The 23,978-nt window shown below is 37.9% G+C and overlaps 2 protein-coding genes across 5 annotated transcripts in view; one reads left to right on the forward strand and one right to left on the reverse strand.

The window, feature by feature from the left end:
• IFT74 (intraflagellar transport 74) overlaps positions 1 to 4,708 on the reverse strand; it is a 40,576-nt gene extending 35,868 nt beyond the window's left edge. For 2 of the 3 annotated variants that reach the window (XM_053932297.1, XM_053932299.1), the window contains exons 1-8: positions 4,520 to 4,606; positions 3,921 to 4,067; positions 3,344 to 3,479; positions 2,792 to 2,840; positions 1,901 to 1,999; positions 1,666 to 1,726; positions 1,176 to 1,235; positions 174 to 235 (exon numbers count right to left, since the gene is read on the reverse strand). In XM_053932297.1, coding sequence (XP_053788272.1) covers positions 174 to 235; positions 1,176 to 1,235; positions 1,666 to 1,726; positions 1,901 to 1,999; positions 2,792 to 2,840; positions 3,344 to 3,479; positions 3,921 to 4,043 — 590 coding nt within the window. In that variant the 5' untranslated portion in view covers positions 4,044 to 4,067; positions 4,520 to 4,606. The other variant, XM_053932298.1, reaches the window with a different exon arrangement.
• Positions 4,709 to 4,747: 39 nt separating this feature from the next.
• On the forward strand, positions 4,748 to 23,018 carry PLAA (phospholipase A2 activating protein). Of its 2 annotated transcripts, XM_053932296.1 has the most exons (16): positions 4,748 to 4,956; positions 7,110 to 7,303; positions 8,255 to 8,355; positions 8,439 to 8,559; positions 8,935 to 9,102; positions 10,097 to 10,232; positions 10,725 to 10,894; positions 12,352 to 12,509; positions 13,593 to 13,812; positions 15,801 to 15,869; positions 17,399 to 17,470; positions 18,286 to 18,387; positions 18,989 to 19,153; positions 20,606 to 20,687; positions 21,236 to 21,439; positions 22,468 to 23,018. In XM_053932296.1, the coding sequence occupies exons 1-15, from the start codon at positions 4,808 to 4,810 to the stop codon at positions 21,297 to 21,299; spliced, it is 1,971 nt and encodes a 656-aa protein (XP_053788271.1). In that variant the 5' UTR covers positions 4,748 to 4,807; the 3' UTR covers positions 21,300 to 21,439; positions 22,468 to 23,018. The 2 variants fall into 2 exon arrangements, with proteins under 2 accessions (XP_053788271.1, XP_053788270.1); XM_053932295.1 differs by having other exon boundaries at positions 4,761 to 4,956; positions 20,606 to 21,439.
• The last annotated feature ends 960 nt before the right edge of the window (positions 23,019 to 23,978 follow it).

Genomic DNA, 23,978 nt, shown 5'->3' on the forward strand with positions numbered 1-23,978 from the left:
TGTTCAGGAATCACTTGTGACATGCATTGCACTGTTAGGGTTGTTACCTGTTAGGGTAACAGGCACCTGCATTGTTACCTGTTAGGGTAACAGGTAATACCTCAATTTTCCCAGCTAAGTTATGAGAAGCTGAGTTATTAAAAAAATGAAAAACATACATTTAATGTACTTACGCTTGTCTTTCTGTGAAAATTTTATCTATATTCTGAGTGTCTCGGTCATTCTGAACCTTTAACTTAAAAAAAAAAAAATAAAATCTAATTTGTAATAAACCATGGAATCATATAGGTTGCAAAACGTCTCTTAAGATCATCAAGTCTAACTCTTAGCACTGACAAGTCCACCATTAAACCACAACAACATGTACACATCTTTTAAATTCTTCCAGAGAAATTGATTCACCTGCTATTTCTGTGGGATCTATTCCTGAAACACTTACTAATACACTGTTTAAAACTACACATACGGGATTAAAAGCATTCTTCTCTTTATGACACAGACATTGTATCTTTATTATTCAATCAAATGCAAGCAAAAAAAAAAGTTGTTTTGACCAAGAAATATTCAGGTTATCTTTCAAGTTACCAAAACAACCTTTACTGAAACTGGTTTCTTTTGTTTATGGACAAATTGATCATAAGAAATAAAATACGCATAATGCCATTCATATCTTAACACTTAGAGGTTGTATTAGAAAATAAATGAGGAAAGCAAAGAAAGAACAAAACTATTTGATTTTGTGCTGGCTATGTCAGAGACCTATTTAATATTTTTTACACTGCAGACATTTAAAAGGCTGAAGACAAAAGAGAACTTAATGTCCAGAAGACCAGGCAGCTTTACAAGGCAGCACAGTCTGCTTAAATTTGCCTCCCTAAGACTAGTGTTGTGTGCTCCCAAAAAGTAAAAGAGATATTTTAACACTCATAATTTGGGTTGGGATAACATCCTTCCCAAATATAAATCACAGAAAACTATGATGGGGCTGTTAATACAAGACTTCAGGCAATTGTCTTACTCCTAACATGTTGTCAACATTACGAATAATTTAACTGAAAAAAATGGCTAAGTTTTAAGTCAGTGTTATGCTTTTTTAGGTATGTCACACATTCAAAGCACCAAGAAAGTAACCCATCATTTCACTGTCAAAGCATAGCAAATATCCTAATTCTTACCATATTGTAATCACGGATCACTTCTGCCATATCTGTACTGGTGTTAAGTATATCCACAACCTTAAACAAGACAGAATTCCAACCTGTTACTGCTCTCCTTTTCTTAAGAAAAAAAAAATCAGACAAAAGGCTCATGGAAACAGCATATTTTGGTTATTGCAATTGAAAAAATATGATTTGGCAATCTGAATAGATTACATGTAATTTTTAGAAATAAACATCATTATATGAAGCTGTTCTAAGCACTGAAATACTACACAGCACCAGTTTCTTAAATCCATATGCAGATGCTTCTCCTAATGTATAGTAGACTTTTTGTTTTCCTCTGTTTCCATCTCTTTCCTTTCCAATAACTGAATAAAGGCAGTATTAACCAGTAAATCTTTCACATAGAAATGTCAAAAAATGATTCAGAATAAAGCAAAAGCAGTACAAAATCAGCAAGAGAATAAATGGGAGCATTCAGTATCAAAATTTGACAGCAGCATACCATGTTGTAGTCAGCTAGTTGACCTTGAAAATCTTTGATTTCACCAGCTAAAGCCTCTGCCCTAAATATAAAACAAAAAGTCAAACTTCAGATGGTAAGATTTGTACATGTAAAAATAAAATAATAATAATAAAAAAAACCAACCTATTCACTAATTCCTCGAAGCCTGCCCAATACTTGAAAATAGTCTTGTGACATAGAAAGTTAGCACTGCATTAGCTGCAATATATCTCACCGTTTTTCATAGGATAAATAGACAGATTTCTCTTGCTTGTACATTTCTAATTCTTCCTGCAGCTTGTTAATTTCTATTGCAAGTTCATTTGTTTTACTTCTGAAAAAATAAAGAAAAAAGAATCATTAACATTTGGATGTCCAACTAAAGCACAGCTAAAACAGTAAATATATTTTACAAAAGAGATTTGCAATTAGTATCTCTCACACTGCACTTTGTTTCAACTCAGCCTTTCTAAGAAGAGGTAAGTGTAGAAAAAAGCAAAATGGTTGTATCAGATCAAGTCCTAAGTAGTTGCTGGAAAACCTTGGTATGAAATAAAATGTTTTAATTAGCTTTTTGTCTCTGCTGGTAAAACAGAACTGGAAAAAAAAACCAAACCAGTGTAATTTCACAGAATGGGGGTACTATCCATATTTAAAATTACATATTTTAGGACTAATTATTCAAAAGAGTAATATGAGCAACTGATAAAATCCTGCATGCAATAGATTGCACAAGGTCTTGCCTTTGTCATTGCTAGCTGAATGTATAATCCAAGCAAGCCATCTGAAATGTACAATAAAAAATTTTTGTTTTGTAATGTTACTTGTTTCAAATGGAGCTATCAGACATAATAAACATTGGAGGTGGAAGCTCAGAATCACTGATCCTCCCCTTACTAATGCTGTGAGAGAGCATTTAACTTAGCAAGCCTAACAACAAAAGCTCAAGGGAATCTACTTCCTTTCTTCCTACAGAAGATCTATATGCAAAATAACCTTCACTGTTACAGCAGCACTCCTATAAAAGTTTGTTACAAGTGAACACCACTTATTGCATGCTATTGTCAAGCTTCAACCCTGCGTCTGAAAGGGAACAGATCATTAAATGTATGTTGTTAAGACATACCTCAGCACGCCGAGGTAGTATGTTTTATCCATTATCTGTCTCTGAGGACCTGATAAAAGAAAGCAATATGATATTTTGTTTAAAAACCCCTAATTTAGATGAACTGTCAATTAGGAAAACAATCTGCAAAACTTACATTAAAAAATGTACAACTAATATCTTTTAGTGTCCCTATATAGTTATTATGTAATTTTAGAAAAGAAGACATTTTTAGACTGCTGTGAAGATAAACATTACTAATACAAATAGTTACTATGTAATAGAGTATTTTAAGTATTCAGTAGTGATGGAAGAAGACAAAATAACCTTGTTCTATTGTTTTTGAATTATTTTAAAAGACAGCTCAGTTACATAAAAAATGCTTATATTTGGCTACCAAGAGTAATGAAAGAAAGAGGGATGCTTTAAATTTCTCTTTCTTTTTGCCCCTCATTTTAATCATAGCTCTTCACTCTGCAATTTATACAATGATGAAAAGCTTTCCTTTTAAAACCTAATTATTCTTTCAAAATGTTTGCAGACATCTTGAGAGCTATTTGCAGTATAAAATACCTTTCATTGCAGTTTTTATTCCACTTAATCCCTGTTGAGTCACTGGACGGTCTGCAACTTTAATCTGAGATGATAAGACTCCTCCAGGAGTCAAAGAACCACTACGAGAACCAGGTCTTGCTGTACTAGGAGGCATCTATAAAAAAACACAAATGAAAAATGTACCAAGTCTGAATTATTACTTTATTGTCCTTAAGCAATTGCCAAAGCAGTTAAAAACTTCAGTTAGTCTCTACACTTTCTGTATGAATCTTTTAGCATTTACATCTCTTCAGGGAAGCAAAACTTCAGATGAACACCTGCTGTAGAAGGTAAAGGATTATTTTTGAGCAGCTGTTCATTGTTCCATCTGCAACATTAATGCTATTTAGGTCTCCAGGTGAACTCTGGATGCTGGATATGCCTGATCCCCTCCAGACAAGGTTAGCAAAACTTTATACAAAACGGAAATATTAAATTCTTCTAAAAAAAGAACTTCTCCTCACTCTGGTCTTGGTACTAAAAAAATTAGATTAGCAAAAAAAAAAATCGAAACACATAAAAATTAATGATATATTTTTAATATTTGCTAACATACCGCTGTTCCTATTCTGCCTGCTGATGGAGTCCTTGATGAAGAGGCAGGCCTTGATGAAGAGTTCAGCCCTATTCCTGCTCTTGAAGCAGAACGAGCTGTGGGAGGTCTGCTACCGCTGGCCATATTCGTTTCCTTTTTAACTTCTCTCTGGTAAGAAAAGAAATCATCCTTTGATTTGCACAAGGTTCTTAAAACTATGAGAAACCGACTCTTTAAAGCATAACTCTTATTAGAATGTTATGGGGGTATGAGACAGCGGCAGGGCTCAGAAAGGACCACTTAACGTCCATGAGTAAGCTGAGGCAGCAGTCTCTTTTTAGTGTTTAGTGAGCTCTTAGCTTATTCTTGTAGCACTTTTTGTTTCAGTATGTGAATGAAAATCTTTAATGAAACAAACTGGAAGCAAGCAACTCGTGTAAATACTCATTCCGGATATCTACAGAGGATCCGTAAGCCATCGCCCGTCACTACAGCAATCCCAAACTGCGCTATTCCTGACAAACCCCGGCAACTTTCGCCACCCCCAAAGGAGCCCATCCCAGCCGCACAGCAGTGCAGAGCCAGCGCCGCGACCGCCTGAGTTGGCCCTGTCCCCTCACCGCGCCCCACAGCCGCCATCAGCCCCCGGGCACCGCCGTATCTCAGCAACCACACACGCGGATATCGCGATGGCCACAAATCTCGCTCCAGCCTACCGGGCCTCCCGAAGTCTACGGCTCCCAGAGGGCCTGGCGAGAGAAGAGCGGCGGCACAACCACCTACGTGAGCGCGGTGCATGCTGGAATAAGAAGCCTCGCGTTGGCCCGGCGGCGGGACCTGTTACAACACTTCCGGCACGACTTCCGGCGGCGGCGAGGGCCGTGGTGTGTCTGGCCGGCGCTGCCGTCATGGCGGGTGAGGGCAGCACATTCCGGCTGCGCTGCACCCTGCTGGGGCACGGGCAGGATGTGCGGGGCCTCACTCGTGGCCTCTTTCCGGAAGGCTGCTTCGTGTCCGTCTCGCGGGACAGAACGGCGCGTCTCTGGGCCCCTGATGGGTGAGTGCTGGGCCGCGGTGGAGAGCATGGAGGTGGCGCTGCAGGGGCTCCGCCCGTGCCCCGCCCGTGCCCCGCCGAATTCTCTATGCAGCTGAGTTCTCCTCAGGGGCTGCCAGCAGATTTGGTGGGATCGAGGGAGGTGGAGGGCACTGGGAACCTATTCACAGGAGGCGTTCGTGGCTGGCATTGTCACTTGCATAGAATCATGTTAAGAGTTTAGAAAGGACCTTCAAGATCATCTAGTCCTAGTCCCTCAATCACGGGCAGGGACAGCTTTCACAAGAAGAGTTAAGAGCTCTACGGCTCAGAGCCCTATCCATCCTGGCCTTGAGTACTTCCGAGAATGGGGTATCCACAGCTTCTCTGTGGGGGCCCTGTAGGCCCTTTAGATACTGGAAGGTTGCTATGAGGTCTCCATGCTATTTTCTTTTTTTCCAGGCTGAGCAAGCCCAACTTCTGTATGCCTTTGGGGAAAGTAGTTTGTTTTTAAGCAGTTTGCTGTACATCGATGTTGTAGTGTGCTTTAGAAATGGTTAAAATGTCAATAGTTCTAAGCATCTTTTTTTCTAGGTGGTATTAATAGAGTTGCTTCTACCTCGTGGTGTTCAGTGCCCAAGTAATCCTGCTAAGTAACAGTGCTGCTATTTTGCTAATAAGGCAGTGTGCTTTGAATGTTTAAAAAAATCCTATCCTTTCTCACCTTTGCTAAGCCAGCTTTTTTAAATGTAAAATGGAATATGAACAAAAAACTGTACAGAAAATTAAATACACAAAGGCATAGAAAAATAAAAAAATACCCCGAGATTAATTTTTCTGATACTCATGTTGTACAGGGTTGTCTCCTTCTGAATTTGTGTAGTTGAATTCACAAAGTGAATTTTTCAGCATATTACTTTGACCAGAAGCAGACCAGATACACTGCTAAGCAATATGTATAGTGGATGTGGGATATTGCTGGAAGCTACAGGATGTACCTCCTCCCCCATACTATAGTTTTGTATTGTGATCTGTATTCTGAACTTACTAGGCATGAATATTCTTCCCATTGCCTTCATGTGAAATAGAAATAATTGGCAAATTTGCCAAGTGCTTACATACATCTTTGTATTGTTCTCTGGAGCTCTGTGACTGAGGTGAAGAAAAACTAATCTTATTAAGTGGGTCTTACTAAGTCTCTCATCACAAGAGAAAGAACTTGCTAAATTGCACAGAAATTTGCAGCAGGAAAGGAATTCTAGTTCTGAACCATAGTTTTTGAGGTCTTTGTAAGGAAGAAGAGATAACTTAATTGTATCAACTTATAATGTTGATATTGATTATCCCTCTCTCCTTTGAAGGCTTAGGAACTACAGTAGTCAGGGTTCAGTGGGTGAGCACAGTGCTGTGTGCTATTTTGGTTCAGCTTTTCCAAGAAGAGATGTTGTCTTCTGTGATTTGTTCTATGTGCCTTAAGGTGAAATGTTTTAGAATTTAGAAGAGTATCATGATTTCCTTACATATATCAAGCTTGCCAAGCATTAGGGTTTGAAGGATAACAGTATGAAAGCTTGTGTTTTTGAGGGCAGGGAACAAACACAAGAAAACAAAACAAGCACACAGCACCACAACCTGCATATTTAGTCTATGGGAATAAGTAGCTTTTTTCAGTTAGTGCTGTAACTAGTGAGATTGGCTCAGGGTGAAGAAATGAGGGTACTGACTGAGTCAGTTATGATCTGTTTAACTTTTATTCCTCTGTAGTACTCCTAATGAAGAGCCAGTGAATACAGTTGACAGGCATTAAACTTCATTTGTGTGCTCTTACTTTAGTGTGTACTTAGCTATACATTTGAGTTTTCAGACAAGAAAAAATGCCATAAAGACAAACTGTAGCTATTTCTGATCAAATTTGGCATAGTGCTTGCCAATGAGCAAGAAAAAACAAAAGTCCTTCAGGCGTACCACTGCATTGAAAAATAAGTGGAAAGCTTTAGAATTGTGTACGGGGAGGAATTCTGGGATGTAATTTTTGTCTTAAATTTTATTATTTCTAGGTCATCCATAGAACTTATGCAGCACAAGGCAAGCATAGTTATTGATTAAAGAACTGTAATTTACTCAGATAAAGTACTGTTTCTTTCATGATTCTAAACTGATTATCATCTGTGTTTAAGTCTTAACAGGGGTTTTACTGAGATGCACTGTATGAGTGGCCACTCAAATTTTGTATCTTGTGTGTGTATCATACCTCCAAGTGACCTCTATCCTCGTGGGCTGATTGCAACTGGTGGCAATGATCATAATATTTGCATTTTCACAGTTGACAACCCAGCTCCTCTTTATGTCCTTAAGGGTCATAAAAACACAGGTATGTAGTAATTGTACTTTGGAGTTTTTTACATAAAAGTTAACGTGACTTATTAGAGAGGAAATTAAAATGAATTTATACAACTCAGTTTTGATTTATTTGGTATACAGTGTAGCAAACTGTTTAGTTATGTCCTCAGCAAATAGGATTTTATAAGCTTAATTCATGCAGTGACCATTCATTGCAAGGACTTCCAAATTTATCCTGATGAATGTTTGAACTTTAACTGTCTCTCTGAATTCCTGGCATTCACAGAATGATTACCCTTTTGTCAAGAATTGCACTTTTAAGAAGCAGTTCATTCTTCATGTATTTTTTTGTCAAAGGTAATACAAGTAAAAAAAATGAGCTTCCTAAATAAACTTTCTCTGCCCATTTTATTACTTAGATGTGTATTTAATATTAATTAGTGTTTTAAATACAGAGCTTTACACTGTGTTACTGGAGCATTTGCAGATTACCTTTCTACTAAATCTTTGAATGTCACCACAGTTTCTTGGTGGTAGTATTTTGGCCTCCAAGAAGGTGAGCTAAGTATTTTCTGTATGAAATAACTCCTTGAAGACATAAATGAATACCTATAGACAAAACTTTTCTTTCTCTTAAAAACTACACATTTGCATTAATTGTGTGTCTTGACTAGTTATCTCACCTGTTTGTCATCATATTCTAGTCCAAGAGAAGAGATCTGTAACTAAGAGAAATTTAAAAATATGAGTGGCAAAAATATTTCGATTTTTTAAACCTAAAATTAAGAGAATTTTAAGCAGCTTCTTTCTAGGTTGCAATGCAACTACAGTTCACTTAATTCCTCTCTAGACTCCTCAACACTAAATATGCTACTAATACCAAATAAATCCTCTTAAATTAATCTCTTGAAATTGCTGCCATAAGATTTGTGGCAGTGCAGGGTACTTGTAATTTAAGTTCTGACTTAAATGTTCATTCCAGTTTGCAGCCTTTCATCTGGGAAATTTGGCACATTATTAAGTGGATCATGGGATACAACAGCAAAAGTCTGGTTGAATGACAAATGTATGATGACATTACAGGTATGAAGTTCCTCTACATGAATATGAAATAAGTACTCTGAATTTGATTCTGTCGGGTCTTAACAATGTTGGGTTTTTTGCAGGGTCACACAGCTGCAATATGGGCAGTGAAGATACTTCCTGAACAGGGATTAATGTTGACTGGTTCAGCTGACAAAACTATAAAACTGTGGAAGGCAGGCAGATGTGAAAGAACATTCACTGGTAAATGTTGCTGCAGTTGATAATTTCATTGGTATGGTCCGTCCTTGTCAGGACAAACAAAGAGAACAAACATTAAAATCTTACAAAAGCATGGATAAACTGAACAATATTTAGGCAGGATTTTTAAAGTCTTGAATGCCCAGTCTTGGCATGACTTTTAAAGTCTTGAATTTTAAAGTCTAGTTGTATGCCCAGAAGCCACATGACTTCTAAAAAATTAAGATATTTTTCAGAGAATTGTGAACAATTAATTTTTTTTCTGACTGTTCCCACAAAGATTTGTTGCTTGGATTTAGATGTGAGCTATACAAAAGTGGTATACTGCTGCTAATGGAGACAATAACTGCATTAAAATTTTCTCTTCCTTTTGTAAAGGACATGAAGATTGTGTGAGGGGTTTAGCTATTCTCAGTGAAATGGAGTTCCTTTCCTGTGCTAATGATGCTAGCGTTCGAAGATGGCAGATCTCTGGCGAGTGTCTGCAGGTGTATTATGGACATACAAATTATATATACAGCATCTCTGTCTTCCCTCGATGTAAAGGTAGGATTCCTTCCTGACTGTTACACAACATCCTTCAAAATGAAATGGCAGGATGTGTATTCAGATGTTCTGTGCCACTGCCACAGCTAAAGAACACCAGTAGCATTTAATTTTTTTCTTAAACATAGTGTAAATAGATGAAAAAGTACATTGAGATTAACTCCAAGTTGCACTGCTGTCAAAATTGCTCTGGCAGTATGTGGTATAAAAGGTTCTGGGTTAGGGGTAATTGAAGGCTTAAGCGAAACTATTGTCTTAGCTGCCACCTCTATTTCAGTGCTGTTGCAAAGCAGTAAAATAGTAATGTGTGGCATGCCAGTTTGAGATAATGTAAATTTAGATACTTCCACAATGTACAATAATGTTTAGGTTAAGAATTTTATGTTATGAGGCTTAATTACATTTGTTTTCAGAGTTAGAGATTTAGAGGTTCAGAACTAACTGTTGAGCCAGTTGCAGAAGAAATTCCAAGTCAGTGACATTTGTGTGGTATATGGGACACTTGCACATTTGTTCAACAGGTAAAGTGCATATATATGGGTTGATGCATATATTGTAGACCTCCTATGCCTTAAAAGTCCTCATTGAGGAGTTTGTAGACTTTTGAAAATGCTTTGTCTGTTTCCTGAAAGTAGGCTTCCAAAACTCACTTTGAAACAAATGTGAACCTATGCAAGTATAGAGCAAGATGAAACTATGATGATTGTAAAATTGTTCAAGCCCTTTAAAGGATGAAGGGTTCTTTTTTGTCTTGGGCACAGTTTTATTTACTGTCTGTTTGCTTAATCTGCAATTTATGCATTTTGGATTTTTTGAGAAGGCAAGTGAACAGTGGATTTCTTTTTGCTCTCTACTTGTAATTGAGAGAAGTACTAAATTGCAGAAAGGTTCTTTTACTGTTGTGATTTTCAGATACCCAGTTTCAGAATGGCATCCACTATCACAGTATGCTAAAAATATACTTCAAAAGTTTTTTATATCTTTTTATTTTCAGATTTTGTAACAACTGGAGAGGATAGATCTCTTAGAATCTGGAAACAAGGGGAATGTGCTCAAACAATCAGACTCCCAGCTCAGTCTGTATGGTGCTGCTGTGTCTTAGACAATGGTGACATCGTAGTTGGTGCAAGGTATCCCAAGTTTTACTTTCAATATATTTGTAGATCCAAATCTGATAATCCTTGAAGAAATTGCCAGCACCACTTTAGATGTCAGTTTCATTTATATTTAAAAATAAAGCCATCGGAGTGTGTGTGTGTTAAATTTAAACATGAACTACACTTCATCCAAGAAGTAATTTTTTTATGTCATTCACAGAGGTAGAGTGAGTTCTTTGGAAATGTGGTAAGTCATGAATAGACATGAGAATAAATTTAGTAAGCATGGTATTGACAGGGATATTGTATCTTGATTTTAAAATTATTCTGAAGACGGGGTTACCTGCTTGATTCTTTCTCTGTGTGGTTTTAGTATGAGAGCGAATTCCTTTCATAACATAATATTTGGAGGGATAGTTGGAAATAGTGATGGTTTCTTGTGACACAGAAGTCACCATCAGAATTTATGCATTCATTGTGATATTTGAAATAGTATTTCTATTTGAATGTTTTTTCTCCGTTCAGTGATGGAATTATAAGGGTGTTTACAGAGTCCTTGGAACGTACAGCAAGTGCTGAGGAGATTCAGGCTTTTGAAAATGAGCTTGCCCAAGCATCCATTGATCCTAAAACTGGTGATTTAGGAGATATCAATGCTGATGACCTTCCTGGAAGAGAACACCTTAAGGATCCTGGTAAGTTATTGTATTTCTGTTGTATTAGAGGTGCCTCCAAATCTTGGTTTGAGGTATTGAAGCTTCTGACGGTTTCCAAACTTAAAGCTTTAATCCCTTTCAATAGGGAAGGAAATGGCTTAATTTTGCTCTGGTATCCCTTCACAGATTCTTTTGGAAACAGGACTCAAGGTTTTCTTGGTTTTTGGGGTTTTTTTATTCTCCTAGGAGATAATTTAGAAAAAGGTGGAATTGATGTTTGAGATGTTTTCTATCTGTTCTGCCAGCTGTACCAAGAGTATGTGAAACAGGTAATTTGTAAAAGGAGTACTGAATGTGCAGGTTTTCTTCTTAATAAAAGTAGAAATGTAAATTTTCTGCTTTAGGTTTTGGCTTGAAAGATAGTATTGATGGGCTCAGTTCACACTTTGTAGGTACTTGAGAGGTTCTTGAGAATGCAATAGAAGCAGTAGTAAACATTATTCTTGAAGAGACAAATACTTTTAACCCACGGTGAAGTAACTGGTGACTTCAGCCCTTGGCTATGATCAGGAAGTGGCATAGGTCTTACATCCATATGAAACTTTGCATCTTGTTAGACTATGGGAGAATATCACTTTTCTTAATTGTCATCTCACTGAGAAGCAAACTTCTGAAGTATTTGACCTAAGTATTGGTTTGGCCACTTAGTCTGCTGGCAGATACCATTATCATAATTGTAAAATGCTCATTAAGATTGCTGTTGTTCTTGTTGTGAGATGTAGTATTTTGTCTGGTTTTTGCTGGGATACAGTTGATTTTCTCCATAGTAGCTAATATGGGGCTGTGTTTTGGATTTGTGCTTGAAAACAGAGCTGATAACACAGGGCTGTTTTGTTATTGCTGAGCAGGGATAACACAAAGCCAATGCTTTTGCTGCTCCTCACCTATCCCACCAGTGAGGAGGCGGGGGGTGTGCAGGGGGCTGGGAGGGGACACAGCTGTGACAGCTGACCCCAGCTGACCCAAGGGATATCCCATACCGTTCAGCATATAGACTACAGGGAAGAAGAAGGAAGCGAGGGGGGGATGTTTGGAATGTTGGTGTTTGTCTTTCCAAGTAACTGTTGAGCCTGATGGAGCCTTGCTCCTCTGGAGACAGCCAAACACCTGCCTGCCCATGGGAAGGGTGTCTGAATTCCTTATTTTGTTTTACTTGTGCCTGTGGTTTTTGATTTACCTTTTTAATTGTATCTCAATTGCCAAATTTTTCACTTCTATTCATCTGTTTCTTTCCTGCACCCCAGCCACGAGGCCAGTGTGTGTGTCTGTGTGGTGCTTAGTTGCCATCTGGGGTTAAACCATGGATATACTTAATTTCTGTGCTGTTGCTTCAAGTGTTGAACTATTTTAAATTTTTTAAAGCTGAGCACCATTTGAATATTTTTCTCTCCTAAAGTAAATCATATCCTTGAAATTGTTTTAACTCCTGCCTACAGGAACAAGAGATGGACAGACACGGCTTATTAAAGATAATGGGAAAGTAGAAGCATATCAATGGAGTGTTAGTGAAGGAAGATGGATAAAGATCGGTGATGTTGTTGGTTCTTCTGGAGCCACACAACAAACATCTGGAAAAGTTTTATTTGAAGGAAAGGTATATGCAAACTTTAATTTGTTTTATTCTTTCCTAAGTAACTGGTCTTTGTTCAGATAAAATTTCATTTAGAAAAGAGGTATTTGAAAAATACCTATATTAGAAAACAGGAACTTTTTTGTTACCTTTGATCTCAGAGGTAGAAGTGTAAGTAAGTACAGTTTACTTTATTACTTATGAAACACATTTTGTAAAATGAGCAAGCCAATGGACACAAATTATTTTGGAGAAATGTAAACCATTAATAGAGAAATTATCAAGTTCTATTGTATTTATTGTTAATGAGGAGTTGAGAAGTTAGTTTTAATATCCTTCCCAAAGGAAATGAACTTCATAATTTACAATGCCAGGCTTGCCTAAAATGTTAGGTGCCAGACCTTTTGTACAGCTTCTCTATAGTAACTACTGAACCTAAAGACAGGTAAGCTGACCTAAAGACATAAAAGCTGAAAAATATTTCCTTTACTGAAATATACACAGAAAAGCTTGTCAGGCTCCACCACAGAAGAAATGCCTCCAAGATACTGATTTTCATTCTCACAGATTTTAAAGAAACATTAGGAAATTGTTGCTAGCATTAGAAGTGTGCTTTTAAGACTGAAATGTCTTGAGGTATCTGATTGCTCTATAGCTTTGGAGGGAGCCAGAGGTGTCCATGAGAGTGACCTGATGCATCTTTATTTTGTAATATATCTGTACACACATTATAATGATACGTTGTTTTACTCTGCTCTTCTTGAGCGAGAATTCTGGAAAATACAGGTTTAAGTCTGTCATGGTTTTGGCTGAGAGTTCATACTCTTCTTAGCAGTTGGTACAATGCTGTGTGTTTTGGATATAGTATAGCAACAGTGTTACAACACATTGATGTTTTGGCTGTTGCTAAGTAATGTTTAGTGTTTACCCTAAATCAGCAAATGTTTACTTGCAGTCTCTCGGAATATTGCTGATATGTTCTGTAAGTAGCAGTGTTTAAAGTTTTTAGGCTTAGGTCTGGGCCAGTGTTAGACTGCACTTAATACATTGTTATGTAAAAAGTGCTGAGAGACTGCTAATGTGTTTTTATTTTTATTCCACTTAAAGGAATATGACTATGTTTTCACAATTGATGTAAATGAAAATGGGCCTTCCTACAAACTGCCATATAACATCACTGATGATCCTTGGCTGACTGCATACAACTTCCTGCAAAAGAATGATCTAAATCCTATGTTTCTGGATCAGGTGGCCAAGTTTATTATGGACAACACTAAGGGGCAAACACTGTTGAGTACAAGTAACCAATTTTCAGATCCATTTACAGGTAAATATTTTAAACTTAAGTGATGATGTTAGATACTCCTCCAAGTTTTGTGTCTTCAGCACACTTGTTGAGGATGCACTCTGACTGATCTTCCACACCATCATTAGCAAAGATGTGGAGCAGGACTGGATGTGGTACTGATTCCTGGGGTACACCACCAGTGGCTGGCTTCCAGTAGATGTTGCACTGATCACCATCCTCTGGCCATGGTTGTTGCATCAGTTTTCAATCCATTCCACTTTCACAGAATCATAGAATCATTAAGATTGGAAAAGACCTCTAAGAATATTCAGTTCAGCCATTAACTGACCACTTCGATGTTCACCCCTAAATCATATCCCTGTATGCACATAGTTCTTTAGATGCTTCAGGGATGATGACTCAGACACTTTCCTGAGCAGCCTATTCCAATGCCTGACCACCCTTCCAGTATATCTAATCCAGTACATATTAATCTAAACCTCTCCTGGTGCAGCTTGAAACCATTTCTTTGCATCCTGTCACTTGTTACTGGGAGAAGAGACTGACCCCCACCTCAATACCTTTCAAATAGTTGTAGAGAGCAGTAAGATCCACCTGCACCACTTAAACAACCCTGGTTACTTCAGCTGCTTCTCATAAAACCTGTGCTTCAGACACTTCACCAGCTCCATTGCCCTTCTCTGGACTTGCTCCAGCATCTCAATGTGTTCAGTGTCATGACGGGCCCAGAACTGATCACAGGATTTGAGGTGTGGCCTCACCAGGGCCAAGTGCAGAGGGGCAGTCACTGCCCTGGTCCTGCTGGGATAAAAGCCAAGATACTATTGTCCTTCTTGGCCACATAGGCACACTCCTGAGTCATGGTCAGGCAGATGATGATCAGCAGTGCCAAGTCCTTTTCTGCTGGGCAGCTTTGCAGTCACTGCCCCCAGCCTGTATCTCTGCACGGGGTTGTTGTGACCCAGAGGCAGGACCCAGCACTTGGCCTTGTTGAAACTCATAAAATTGTCTGCCCAGGCAGACTTCAGTGTTTTAGCTCTTGAACTTCTGCAGATATTTTCATATCCTTAAATGATTGAGGGCAAATGCACAGGTAGTTCTAAAAAAAAAAAAAAAAAGAAAAAGAAAAATCTTCATCAAAATTCTAATCAAGCCAGTTGTATTTTTCAGTCTAGTCTTTTTTTCCAGTTTAAGAAAGGTCCAGTTTTCATACATTAAGTGCCAGATGCTGTTAAGGCAATTAATAAAATACAAAAATTTAGCCAGAGAATTAATCAAAACTTAGTGAATTACATAAATGGCCTATTTCAGGCAGGCAGTAGAACAGAACAAGTTGATTACTGATAAGCTAAACCATGTTAATCAATTACATCCTGCTTATTACATTTAAAACAAACTAATTCAATTAATTTCACAAAGATGAATTTAAGAAGAAAATAGTATTAAAATAATTGAGCTAAATCTTTTTCTTGCAACAGACTGGAAATGGGAATACAGGTTTGTCAGTTTATATGTAACTCTGAGAGCTGCAGTTGTCACAGAAGTAATTAAGTTGGAAAAGACCTCTGAGATTGAGTCTAACTTATGACTGAACACCACCATGTCAACTAGACCATGGTACTAAGACATTCAGTCTTCCCTTAAACACCTCCACCACCTCCCTGGTCAGCTCTTTCCAATATCTAATCACTCTTTCTGTGAAGAAATTCTTCTTCATGTCCGACTTAAACCTCCCCTGGTGCAATTTAGGGCTGTGCCCTCTCCTCCTGTCACTGGTTGCTTGGGAGAAGAGGCCAATCCCCAGCTGTCTACAACCTCCTTTCAGGGAGTTGTAGAGTGAGATGAGGTGTCCCCCGAGCCTTCTCCAGGCTAAACAACCCCAGCTCCCTCAGCCACTCGCATAGGATAGGCACTCCAGACCTTTCACCAGCTTTGTTACCCCTCTCTGGATTTGAATAACATCAAGGTATGTTTAATAGTCATTGCTTTTCTCGTTGTTTGACTAGGTGCTGGACGTTATGTTCCAGGCTCTTCATCTGGATCAAGTACAATACCTGGGGCAGACCCATTTACAGGTAATGTAAAATTCCTATCTGTCTGGCTAGCACTTAAGATACACATGAGTCAGATAGTGTTCTGTTGCATCCCGTGTTTAGCCCCAGACAGCTGTTTCTTGCAGTTCTCTGTTTGGGGCAGAAGTGTGGAACAGCCTGGTAAGGTGGGCTCTGCCACTGCAAAGCATACTGAGATCTGTTCAGCAGAGCTAAACCCTCTGCTGTTGGGTCTGCCTCATGTCACTCTGTCCACTGCAGCAGAAGAGTAAGGACCTAAATCTTTCGTTTTGCCAGACTTCATATGCCAGACTTCATATACAAGATTGGGTATATTCATAGAGGTAGTTTTCTATTTTCATTTTTACATGTTTTTAAACATAATCTTCACTGGTATCATCCCCCCTGTATTTTAGATTCTGATCCTCACTGGTATAGCTATTGTAAAGTCCTCCTCACTAGTTTAGCAATCTTGTTTGCAAAAACATTCTCAGTTCCAGCCCTTCATTGGCAGACTTCTCCCATCCCTGATTAGTAGCTTCTGTTCCTCAGAGAGGTTCCTGTAATCACTTGATGCCAAAATCTTGTCTGCAAAACCAGCCATGCAGTGAGTTGCTGACCCACTTGATGAGTCCATTTCTATTCAAGCATTTTTGCTTTGTTCAGAGTAACAAAGAAATGCCCTTCACTCTTCATCCTTGTTCTCAGAGCTCTCTAATCACTCTTGATATCCTCCAATACCTGCTTGAAGGCTGGGCAAGGCTTGGCAGTGTCTCTGTGGCATCCTGAATCCTTGCCCCAGCAGACACATACCTCCCAAGCTACCAGGCCATATGCATAGGCAGGTGCCTCCCTCGCCTGCAGGAGGTTACTCTGCTTCCCATCACTGCTGCTTGCCTTTCCTGTTTTTGCAGATATGAGGTGCAGTCTCAGCTGGGTCTTAACACATCACTGCTGGGTGTTTGTCCACACCAGTGCCAGGGTGCTCACTGCCTGCTCTGCAGTTGCAGATCTTCAGGTAGAGCAGAAGCCTTTATGCTGTTAGAAAAACTCACAGCCTTCAGTCTTAGCAATCTTGACAGTCTTTCTGTGTCTAGCTGTTTCTTCTCCATGGCTTTTGTGGCTTTGTGATCTCTGCACGTGGAGGCCTCAGTGCAAGAGAGTCCAACTCCCACAGGAGAACCACTCATAGCTCAGCCACAAAGAGAGTCAAGGCCAGAGGAGTGTGCCCTCCTGCTGGAACTTGTCATGGATAAGGTATCTGCTGTGCTGAAGCTCTCTTCACCTGTGAGTGCCAGAGATCCCATGGTGTCCCACAGTGATGACACAGTGTCTCCCAGCTGTGGACTCACTTAGCTTGTGAATGCTGTCACCACCACCATCTTCGCACAGGCATGGATTTAATCCTTAAAGAAGTATTGAACACTACTTTGTAATTCCTTTAGTGCAGAAAAATCCCTTTTAATAGTCTTGTTTGAAAAATAGTAACTAAATACAGGTATACATTACCTCTTTATTGGTAGTGGTGTTTAAAAATCTGACATCTTTGTTAGGTGCTGGTCGCTATGTTCCTGGTTCAGCATCAAACACAGTACGTCCAGCAGGTGGGGTTGATCCATTTACGGGTAAGAGACTATGTCTGCCAGTGAAAAACATTCCTGATTGTTAGGTTTGGTTTTTTTCTCTGACATGAATTCTGCATTTATGCAAATTCATACTATATTAAAAATAGCAGATTGAAGCTGCTTATACTCTGAAATTAATCATAAAATAAGGATAACAGAGCCTTCCTTTGCATGTAGGAATCATGCACACGAGCTTTAAAATGTATAATAATAATCTGAGAGGATTATTGATCTCCTAGTAGTTATGTTGTTGACCAGAAATATAGTTAATGAGCATTATACAATATCAGTGACTAAATGACCTGTGAGTTTAAGAAATCATTATAGGTGATGATAAAAGCTTTATATTGCTCCTTAAAAAAAGACATTTCAGGCTACTGTTGCATGTGCCATAACTTGGTCATATCTGCAAATCTTCTAATATGTAAACACTTTCATTATGAAAATAATAAAATTATAAGATTTCAGGGGCAAGAGGGGTATTTTTCCTAAAAAGTCCCTTGCCATTTTCATTTGTTAACTACAATAGCCATTGCTATAAGTGACTGTGTATTTGGTTCACATAATTAAGAAATGACTGTTAATAATTTCAACTTGTAAACTTTTACATGAGGGGGGAACAGTTTGTGAAGGTATTGCTTTCAGTTTTAACCCCTGAATGTAAAAATAATGTAAGGAATGACAGCTATTTGCATTGACATTCAGGGTTTTTTGCTTTCTGAGTAATGTCCAGCAGTAGAGAGTTACTGCTAGGTCATCATTCTATATCTGACACCTTGGTACACTGTTGAATGCTCTGTATTGCCCTTCTTTAGGAATGGATGCCTACCAGTCAGCTGCAGCTAAAGTTGAAAATATTTATTTTCCAAAGAAGGATGCTGTCACCTTTGACCAGGCCAATCCTACGCAGATACTGGGTCAGTGTTTTAATATCAAGGATTTTTTAAAAAATGTTTTTGAAGTAACTTGACTAACTGAGCTTTTTAAAACAAACCTTTCCTTAATGCTAGATCCATTACATTAATCTAATACTTGGATTTTTAGATCACACTGAAGATTGAATATAGCACATGTCATAAGCAAAACATGATCACATGATTGAAGTAAAAATTAAAAAAATTGTGATCACACTAAGAACATATAGTACCTTATTGTTTTTACTACTTAATAAAAAAGCAAAAAGAAATTATATTTCAGTTATGAACATTCTGCTGTTCTTATGACTCTTTTCTGCATTTTTATCTTTATGTAGGCATTTTCTAAAATTTTTCTACAAATTATGAATCTTTGTGTTGTGCTGTTAAAGTGGAAATAATAGTAGCAATCATTGTGATAATTAAAAACTTAAATGGGAAATTATGAAATTGGAAAACATGTTTAAAAATCTGACCCTCCAAAAACCACTCAATTGCAATAGTTGTTACTTGCTCATAAAGTGCTTTTGTAGCATTTCAGCTGAGATCTCGATTTCTGAAGTTCTATTTTGGTAAAGTTGTGCCTCTTCTTTTGGTATTACAGGCAAATTAAAGGAACTTAATGGCAGTGCAGCTGAAGAACATAAGCTTACCGAAGATGACTTGATAATCCTAGAAAAGTTACTGTCTGCAACATGCAACACCTCTACGGAAACACCTACGGCACAGCAACTTCAGACCTTATGGAGAGCAGTTAACTGGCCAGAAGGTAAACTCTTAAAATTGTTTTATGTGTCACCTCATCAGTACTTCACCATGAATGAAAAGTCTCATCATGCTGTGTGTTACACTGAGTCTGTCCCAAAGACTTGATAGCCCTAGCAGAAAAGAGAAGATGAATAAAAGGTGCTGAGAGCAGTGATCAGCTTCCGGGGCAACTTGGTAATTGGTTGTCAAGTTTTGTTGGCACAATAATAAACATAAAGGGGAAACTTGATATAAAAATCAGTTATGATTATTTCATTAGCAGGGCCATCCTCAAAAAGATGTGAGACTTGTCAGGAAATAGAGTAAGGAAGTGTGAACTTGGCATCCTAAGCTGTTACCAAATGAGAGATGAAATCATGGAGATAAATTATGGGGAAAAAAATCAAAAGTAGCTCCTGTTTAATATGGTTGAGAAGAAGTTACTGATGCTATGTTGTATGATCAAAACTGCATTCATGAAATGACATGTTGGAAGAATGTAAGTAGAGGTAATATAATTACATTTGATAATATTGTCAGCACTAATGGATTTGAAAAGCTATTTTGGTTGTTACAGCACATTCTGGAAAAATTATTGTTTGCATATACAAATATCTAAGAATGGTTAAAATGAACTGCTTTTTTAAAATTGCAGTTAAAGATTTACTAACAGGAAGAACATTTCAGTATTAAAAATTCATGCTCATTTTATAATATCACGTAATCCAACTGTATTGGATTAAGTGGAGCGTAATAATGAAGAGCTGGTGATGGCTTATGTCATGCCTTCCAGACTCTTTGTATTGTACGAAGCATTAATTCTGAAGATTCTGCATATCTGCAGGAAAAACCTCTATAAGTAGTGGGGCAGGCTCAGCTTTGATTTGGTTGTAAGCATTGGATAACAGTAGTAGATTCAAAGAGACATGTATTCAGAATTTGGGAAAGGAAGGACATTACAAGCTTTCAGTTCAGTTTCCTTACAATAATTTACAACTCTTCAGTTGAGAACATTTTTTTTATTTTCTTTTCCTGTAGGCAGTATTGTAACTATACTGTACTGTAAGTTATGGAATGAGGACAAAGGGAGATGCTGTCTACGTAGGGATGTTCAGTCACTGAACTTCCAGTTTTCAGAGACTTTTTTGGATTAGTCACCATATTGTGCTTGCCTTCAGTGTTATCAATTAGAGATTTTAGAAAAGATTTTAAGATGTTCTGCAAAGTACTATGTTAATCCTAAATTAAGGATTATGGATTTTTTTAAATGATAATTGAAGTGTTACTAGAATGGATTTGTCAATATTTGTCTTTATGAATATGAAACAATTTATGCTTTACTTATGCATGAAACTGTTACTGTCTGTACCCAAACCTGCAGGGCTAAGAAGGTCTGCATCTGAAAGAAACTCACTGATAAATTTACACATAATGCAGTATTAATACTAAAATTTTGTTCTGTTTTGTTTCTTAGATATTGTCTTTCCAGCGCTAGACATTCTTAGATTGTCTGTCAGGCATCCCACTGTGAATGAAAACTTCTGCAGTGAAAAGGAGCAAGTACAATTTATCATCCTTCTCCTTAAATTTCTGAATCCTAAAGGCAAACAAGCAAACCAGCTGTTGGCACTTAGAGCTCTTTGCAATTGTTTTGTCAGCTGTGCAGGCCAGAAGCTCATGATGGAACAGAGGGATGAAATAATGACACAAGCAATAGAAACAAAATCAGGCAATAATAAGAACATCCACATTGCACTGGCCACACTGACATTGAACTATGCTGTATGTTTACATAAAGTCAATAACATTGAGGGCAAAGCTCAATGTTTATCAGTAATCAGCACAGTTATGGAAGTTGTTCAAGATCTTGAAGCCATTTTTAGACTGCTTGTGGCTCTTGGGACACTAATCAGTGATGATACAAATGCTGTGCAATTAGCTAAGTCTCTGGGAGTTGATTCTCAAATAAAAAAGTATGCCTCTATATCAGAACCAGCTAAAGTAAAAGAATGCTGTAGGTTTGTTCTTAATCTGCTATAATAATTTTTTTCTTGGAAGACAGTGTATGCATTAAAAAGATGCTTTTGTTCATATTTTATGACAGACTATACTTGGGAAGATACTGTGGATTATTACACTTGACTTGTTGCAAGATACAGAGCAAATAAAACTTTTTTCACTGTTTGTCATTGGACTGCTTTTCTGAAGTGAACAGTGCACAGAAACTTTCCAAGGACATTGCTCAGACAAAAATAGATCACCAAGAAGTTAAACCATATCAGTACTTACAGGTCATCCAGACAAAAAGGTAGGAAAAGGCTGTTATTTAGTGACTGTCAACTCTGACACCCACCCCAATCACATTCTGTGTTCCAGCATGATTAGTCTGTTTCTTGACTAATTTTCAGCGGATGAGGGGTCCTGAGATCTCCTTAAGTTCAACAGTGCATTTCACAAGCTTATTAGTTAACATTAGTTAATATTAACCCTTATCAAATAGCCTGGTAAGGAAATTTTTCATCAGCTTTTTCCACTTCCTTTTGAAACTTAATTGTTATGGCTCTTTATGTCTTTTAACCCTAGGGCTAGATGACTTTTTGAGGGCTAGAACCTCTACCTGCTATATGGATGTTGTGCTTCACTCATAAATTTGTATCTTGCAGCTTGTAAAATGGCATGAACTTCTAGAGAAGCCTTTAACTTGACTTTTTAATTTTTAAGGACAGGAATACCCCACTAGTTAATAGCAGGTGTCTTACTCCATGTTGTAAAATATAGGTGATTAAAAAAAGGTAATCTTGAGGAGTGAGAGAGCACTCTACATCTAGAGAAGAGATTGAGTAGCAGAAGCTTGAAGAAGCTTCCTAAAGGTGGTTGGTGTACCCTGCCTGTCGATGTTTGAGGCATTTGGCAATGTCCTTGACAAGAGGCTCTAACTTTTGTCCGGAAGTAGTCAGGGCCCTTTACAACTGAAATACTCTGTTGTAAACTGCACAAATTTAAAGTCAAGTTTTATGAAGCAGCTTTAACTTCCTAAGTGTGGTGATTGTTGAAAGGGAAAATAATACTTTCCTGCTAATTCCAGCAGAACTAAGATGTTCAGCTGAAAAGGGAAATGTTATTTTCTACTACTGCAAATGTTAAAATTGGGTTTACAATTAGGATGAACTAAAGAGGGTCAATGTTTAAGTTGCATTTTCCATTAGACTAATAGAATGGAAAACAGGGCAAACTTCTGGGACATGAGCTCCACACCCCATGATACCTGCCTATGTTGTCTATGCCAGATGTGAAGAATTTTGTGACCAAGAGCTCTTAACTTTTGTTTTGCTCCAGATACCTGAATTGAGTTACTACACTGCTTCCAGCAAACTTTGTCTGTCAGATCTTTAGTTGCACACTTGTACAGTTACACTTTGGATGGATTTCCAGATAAATAACCCTCACAGTCCTGATCATGGTCTGAGTCACACACTTTCTGATTTGATCTACTGGAGGTTCATATGTGAGGCAGTCCAACAAATTATTTGCAATTTACAGTACTTGATAGATGAACCCCTTCCTGGGAAAGCATCTAAGAAGCTACCTTTAGGAAACATGTCTGTGAAGTAATGTGCCTATCTGTTGAATTTTGGTTGCCTACTATACAATTGTTCATGAAGCTTCAGCTTTTTAATGTTGTGCTCTTCAACTGTGTTTGTACCTGTGTTATTTTAAGAAATTATACTTGTCTTAATATTTTTGTTTTATTATTGTGGGATTGCTCTGTTACAGATTCTCTTTACGTGAAAATTGTTATGAATTTCCCAGACCAAAAATGTTTCTATTAATAAACATACTCTGGCAACTCCCAAGAAATGGTATATTAAAAGATATTACAAAATTCACTTAAACTTGCAGAGAAATGATGAGGCACAGCAAAAAATCCTTTTGGGGACTGCAGCACTAAGTGTTAGGTGAGATAAACAGAGAAGGCCAGGATTGTTTGGAGAGAAAGATATCTGCTGCCACAGGGTACTGTGATACCAACCCTTCCATGATCTAGCATCATCTGAGGAAACGGGGATTGGGGAGTTGCTTTTGCTTTTAAATAGCACTGTTTAGAACTCCATTGTGGTTCATGTCAGCATCCACATGCATAGACACACAAATGCATGTAAGGGTACTGTGCAATCTGCTGCTGGAATCACCAATAAGAAGAATGCCTTAGGAATGTCAGCAGGATGAAACTCCTGTTGCAGTGAAAGAATGTTACATCTATAGTGGGAAATGTGCCAGACATGAGGTCCACAGGGTACAATCTTTTGAGACCAGAGGCCATTGAAAATAAATATGTGCCTGGCACATAACTGGGAGCTGGCTTACTATCTACAGTAGTACATTTTGAATAAGTTGATCTGTCTGCTAAGGGCTTCTGATTTCATTTATCAGGAAAAGAGTTGAAGTATGTTTGAGAGATTTCAAGAGCCCCTTCAAGAGAAGCTGTGTCTTCTGCTAAGAATTCAAAATCTCTCAGTAGATGATACAATTCTTTTGGCATTTTTTCTGAGATGGAAAGGAAGCTTTTAGAAAGAATAGCCAACAGCAGACAGTAGCATCTCACTTTAAAGCATTGCTGTTAGGCATGGCTCAGGTTTTATGAAGTGGAAAAACTTGGGATCTACTTAGGACAAATATAAAATGCCTTCCTAAGGAATTAAATAAGGAGTCAAAATGGACTTATGTCAGCACCAACTGCTGTACTTTCCAAGATAGAAGAAGACTACAGTAACATAAATCTGTCTAGTCTAAAGGTTTCTTTAATGTCTGTTATTATGATGCACCTTGCTCGTATCAGGACCTAATTA

The sequence above is a fragment of the Vidua chalybeata genome, chromosome Z, assembly GCF_026979565.1.
Source record: "Vidua chalybeata isolate OUT-0048 chromosome Z, bVidCha1 merged haplotype, whole genome shotgun sequence".
In the NCBI taxonomy this organism is placed as follows: Eukaryota; Metazoa; Chordata; class Aves; order Passeriformes; family Viduidae; genus Vidua; species Vidua chalybeata.